Source organism: Bufo gargarizans, chromosome 6, assembly GCF_014858855.1.
Source record: "Bufo gargarizans isolate SCDJY-AF-19 chromosome 6, ASM1485885v1, whole genome shotgun sequence".
Taxonomy (NCBI): domain Eukaryota; kingdom Metazoa; phylum Chordata; class Amphibia; order Anura; family Bufonidae; genus Bufo; species Bufo gargarizans.
In genome coordinates this window covers 327,325,957-327,331,956 of record NC_058085.1, presented here as the reverse complement: position 1 = coordinate 327,331,956, position 6,000 = coordinate 327,325,957, and the positions used below count along the sequence as shown (strand labels likewise).

Here is a 6,000-nt window from a genome sequence, read left to right as displayed (position 1 = left end):
TAAGAGCAACGGGGGCGTTGCCATTACACCTAGAAGCTGTGCTCTCTTTACAACTGCCGCGCCCTCTTCACTTTGATTGCCAGGGCCAGGAAGTGTAAACATGATCACGCCTGGCCCCGTCAATTAAAGTGCAGATGCAGAGAGAGCTGAGCCTCTAGGTGCAATGGCAATGCCCCGTTGCTCCTAGCTCATTTGCATATATTTAAACATCATTTTTCTCAGCAATGCGGGCACATATGAACATGGGACCAACACAGATGCCTTCAGCTGCCAAGTGCCCATGTAACAGATCAGCCAGTGTCATAGGTACAAATCTGCTGACAGATGCACTTTAACTGCTGCAAAACCCCTTTAAGTGTGAAGAATGACAGAAATGATCAGGGAACAGAAGCTACTCCTGCAATATAACCTACACTGACCTGCAGGCGTAGTGACACGGATACTCTAGAACAAAGACAGAATCCAGATGTCTAACTATATAACTATACTGGTTTTTTATTACATGCAATAGAAACATTTTCCAAAATTCATGGCGTTTAGACGAATTTGACATGTTACAGTTTCCTTTGTAGAGTCAAAGAAAATGCATTTCCGGAGGCCTGTGCGGCAGTATAAGTGCGGGGGTCAAAACTGAACAGATCTCGATCCACTCCAACATGGACCCCCCCTTCACTTTGTTTAGATCTCACATACGGTTATGTTAGGGTTAAATTGGCTATAACGCGATAAAAGAACTGTCGCGACGGACCTTTATACGAACCCTGGCGCAAGGGAACACATAAATAGGAATGGGATAAAGGCTTTCCTCTCCTTGGAGCTCTCTGCTGGTCTTTACCATGTCAGATCTTTTACCTTTGTATGACCCCTTCTTGGCATGCCGGAGAGCGCATACAGACACATTCATACACACCCAGTCACCTCCCGACCACACTCTCATACTCAAAAAGCGAGTTTTAAACTGAAGTGGACAGATAACGTGATTTGGTCTTCCTTGACGTTAGAAGGTTTTCCTGTGGATAGCTCTGGGTCCGTCTTCTTCGTATTCCTTCTTTGAGACCCACATTTTCTTGAACGTGTCCAGAGAGGCCAAAATGGATCCACTGGAAAGGGAAACGGAGAAAAAAAAAGGATTAATATTTCCAAGGATCAAAAGTATTGAACACGAGCAGATGATTTACATCCTGCTTATACATTTCCAAGACCCTGTGAAACTCTGGGGGGGAACTTATCATATCCCATGTGCCAAACAGTCGCAATTATATATGCGATTATTTGCTAAAAAATGTTGTCTTTTTTGGAGATTTTTATGGCACACTTGCCACGATGCTTCTTAGCAAATTTATCCCTGGTGTAACTTACAGCTCAAATAACTTTTATTTTTACTTTATTAAACAAACAATGCTACAAAATACATAAAGTGAAAATGTAAAAATGCATATGGAGGGCTGAATATATTTGGGGCTGAAGGTATGGTGTCTCTACTTGATTAATAGATCAGATGATATTAATGCATATCTCTCTGATAATAGGGTGCAATTAGTACTACTTCAGCCCCAAATATATTCAGCCCTCCATATGTATTTTTTTAATTTTCACTTTATGTATTTTGTGGCATTGTTTGTTTAAAAAAATTAAAAATAAAAGTTATACTTTAAAACATGACCAGTAACAGGAATTATAGTCGCTGACTTCGGATTAAACATCTAAAATCAATTTACACATACTTCTTTTGAATACTGTACGGAGCCAGCGCTCTGTACAGTATTAGAATGTATTGTCTCCGATGAGCCGAAGTTATTAGTTTGCAAAGTCTCGTGAGACTTTGCGTAATAACTTCATTAATTGATTTCTACTGTAAAAAAACAATTTCCCAAACTTGGGTTCAGTTCCAAGGTACCACTTAGAACTGAACCCGAGTTTGGGAAATGTTTTTTTTACAGTAGAAATCAATTTATGAATTTATGTGAAGTCTTGCGAGACTTTGCAAAGTAATAATTTCGGCTCATCTGAGCCAATACATTCTAATACTGTACAGAGCGCTTGCGCCGTACAGTATTGAAACAAAGTCTTGTGCGAATCGACTTTGTATGTTTCATCCAAAGTCGATTCGCTCATCCCTAGTTACCTCCCCTCTGTGCCCTTACTGCAGACTGCTAGCTATTCATTCATAGCTTCTAGTGCAAATAATAAAGAAATGTCACAACATAGAGACATAAGAATAGATGTTCCAGAAATTATTACATGGGAAATGCATGAAGCTATTAAAACAGGCATGTCTGGGGTGGTGAAAGGTCCTCTTTAAACCTGCCGAAATCGATACCTTCCAACTTTTAGAAGTTCGGAAATTTGCTAATTCTGTCAGATGCTCCTTAGCGACAGACTACAGATGGTGACGGTGTGTGGTCTGTAGCCGAGGACCATCAGACAAAATTGTCATCTGACCTATGTGGGCAAAATGCAAGGATTCTTTCATAGAGGTTTGCAGCTTATTATGTTTTAAGACACAGTGCAGACGTGCAGTCACCCTATAGAAATGAATGTCCGCTTATTCTGCTGTGTCTGTACAGTATCTCTCATTCATTTCTATGCAGACTGACTACACATGAATGGGTGGATCCCACCCACGTACATGGATCTGGGACTTCTCATTCCTAGGACCATAGAACTATATATATATATATATATATATATATATATATATATATATATATATATATATATATATATAGTTCAAGAAAAAATGCTTGAAAAAGGCTCAAGAGCAGAGCCGAAACGTTGCACCTGGGTGAATAAAGGTTCACTTGTTTTTTCTACCATTGGAGTGCCGCTCATTCTTCCGGATTTATTATATATATATATATATATATATATAGAGTATCTATACCTATATAGATTCTATGTATCTATAGATCTATCAATCTATATATAAATCTATATTTTAGTACTATCTCCGCTCTTGGTAAGGTAAAGCCCATCTATTCCATTCTAAGTAATTCTACTTGTCAAGATACTGATAATGCAAGAAAGACAAAGGAATGAAATGTTTCTTACCCAATCCATGTAGAGTATAATCGTTCTTGAGGAGCAGATATCTAAAAAAATATAAATAAAATATAAATTTATGTAATAAAATAACATTCCATAGAATCGGTTATAGAAAAAGTGAATATCCTAACAAATCACTGAAAGAGTTGTCTGATGAAGTCAACCCCTTTCTAAATGGAAGCTGGCATGGTGATCGGCTGATTTCTGTGGGTCCAGATTTCCTAACTCCCAGCGATCTCTAGACATTGCCCCTGGAGCAGCTGCTGCTGGGAGAATTCTGCATTACTTGGCGGACATCCAAATGAAATCCATCAAAAACATGGATGGTCTGGGTCTGCAGTAGCAACATTCTGCTCTGACTCAGCCGTATTACATCCATACACCCCGGTACCATATACAGCCGGCAATATAGGAATGTAAACGGCTTACTGTGAAACCAATAAATGTACAGAAGAGAAGACAGAACCAGGTCTTCAGGCCAGGATTCTATTTCTGATCTCGGGAGGACAGATGTAGGGCGAGAGTTCTGGCCGACATGACTTCTATATGGACGTGACACACAGATATTCATATGTATAGTATGCATATAGAAGTCTACAAGGATGGATGGATCGACAGAAAAACGTACACAGTACAAAGTGATCACTGAAAAAATAAAGCACAACCTACCCTTATTTTTACATCTTTTGGTGCTAATTTTTTCACTTCGCTTAGAAGCCGGTCCCCGAAACCTGGAAAGTAAAATGTAAGAGTCCAGTTACTAGTGGGCTGCTTCATACAGTAGAATATTTCTAGATATGATGCACAGGAAAATCGCTATTCCGCTTAAAATTTTGTTTAAAATTAAATCTATTCACTGGTCAACGTTCACTTCAACCACTTGATGACCAGACAATTTTTGGCCTTAAAGGGGCTGTCCGGTAAAACCTAACCTTTAACTGATACCGCAGCCTGCCTCTACTATTATAAGATTCAAATGTACCTGCTTCCTAGGGCTCCTGTGCGCTGGCTCTCATGTGTATTTATCTTCCGTCCCCGGCTTGTTTACTTCCTGCCAGCATGGTCACCTGCTCCACTGCAGCCAACCACTGGCTTCAGCAGTGACATGTCTCCTGTGGACGCATCCCTGCAGAAGTCAGTCACTGGCTGCAGTGGAGCAGATGAACATGCCCGGGGGAAAGTAAAGAAGCCAGGGACCAGAAGAAAAATAAACACGCGAGACAGAGCATAGGACCAGAACAGCAGGGAGCAAGCAAGTATGAATATTTCAACAGCGGAGGCAGTTAAAGGGGTTGTCAGAAATTTTGATATTGATGGCCTATCCTGAGGGCAAGTCATTAATATTAAACACCCAGAAACTCCCTTTAAAGGGGTTTTCTACTTTGGGTAGTTTTAGTCATTTCTGACTTGTTGTTCTGATTTGTATAAGGCATTGTTTTTGGTACCATTTCTGAGTACATATATGTTAGTAATTAATATATAGTTTGCCAAAAATGCATACCATTTATTTAACCTTTTTTTTTTTCATCACTTAAAAGACATTTTGTATCTATATAGAGGTTTGTTACAGTAAAAGCAAATTTGTGGAGACTACTTGTTGTAGTCTGTATAAATATGTAGAACGTATATGGACTGAATGGGGGAGAAAGCAGTTGTCAGACAGTTCTGGCAGCGGCTTATCTCCTCACAAACAAAAGGATCAGGCAGTTGAAAACCAGCATGCACAACACTTAACTCCCCTGACATCAGTGTCTGCAACGACCGCTAGAAGGAGGTGAGAGAAGCTCTTGCGTAGTGCGTTGTCTCGCCTAGATGCAGGAGACAGGCTCAATAGAAAGTCTGTCTCCCTTCTGTTCCCTGCAGTGAGGAGACAGAGTGCACTATGCGACTGCTTCTCTCTCCTTGTTCTAGCGATCAGTGGGGGTTTCAGATCTCAGACTGATCAAACATTTGTACATCGCTAGGACATATCAAAAGTTTTGTGAAAGCTTAGCGACCCTTTAAAGATAAAAAAAAAAAAAGAACATTACTCACCTCACCGATCACCCTGCCGCTCGGCTCTTTGCTGCTCTCTAATTCCTGTTTTCGGGGCTTGACTTACAGATAATGGCTTGATCTGCCTGCTAAGTCAATCACTGACCGAGGTGGGTCACCACTGTAGCAACTAGCTGAGTAGCTCAAGCCATTTGCTATGGGTCAAGTCAGGAATAGAGAGCAGTGAGGACCAGAGCAATGTCTGAATGGCAGCGTGGGAACAGTGAGATGAGTAATGACTCCTCTAATTTTTTTTTAATTATCTTTAACCCATTAAGGACTTTGTGATACCATAGGCATATATCACGTTCCAGAGAAACCCTGTGGTGTGTACAAAGGAGTACCCCTCCTTTGCTGTTGCCCTTGCAAAGGTGGATTTAGACGCCCAGATATGCCGCTTACAGACGAGCGAGTTGCATACTCCGGACTTGCTGCGTGAGTGTCTGGAACTCCCAGCACTGCCGGGGTCGCATAGCATTATACTGATTTATGATGCTATGTAACCCTTACAGTTCTGGAATGTATTGGATAAAACTGACAGCACTATGTCAGAGTTATACAATACATTCCAGAACTGTAAAGGTTACATAGCATCATAAATCAGTATAATGCTATGCGATCCCGGCAGTGCTGGGAGTTCGGGATGGGAGATGTCTTATACTCACGCAGCGAGTCCAGAGTGTGGCAACTAGCTCATATAAAAGCGTTCATAATTGGGCAGATTATCAGGAACGAACATTCCTGTGAATGCTTATTCCAGACCATCTGCCTGTGTCAATGTGCCACAGATCGAAACGCTGGTTCATCGGGTGAAAAGGTCGTTCATGAAACCACCTAAATTAGCACTTCTGGGCAGATCGGCTGCCCAGAAACAATGCAGCTGTATGAGGATGAGTGATCCCAATAGCAACCGCTCATCCT

The 6,000-nt window shown here is 41.0% G+C and overlaps 1 protein-coding gene across 1 annotated transcript in view; it reads right to left on the bottom strand.

Annotated features, from left to right (window-relative positions):
* Positions 1–469: 469 nt before the first annotated feature.
* Positions 470–6,000, bottom strand: part of ACTR1A (actin related protein 1A) — a 28,293-nt gene continuing 22,762 nt past the window's right edge. Inside the window, exons 9-11 of the mRNA XM_044296066.1 lie at positions 3,715–3,776; positions 3,052–3,092; positions 470–1,100 (exon numbers count right to left, since the gene is read on the bottom strand). Of these exons, the coding sequence (XP_044152001.1) occupies positions 998–1,100; positions 3,052–3,092; positions 3,715–3,776 (206 nt within the window). The 3' untranslated portion in view covers positions 470–997. The remainder of the gene's footprint in view (positions 1,101–3,051; positions 3,093–3,714; positions 3,777–6,000) is intronic.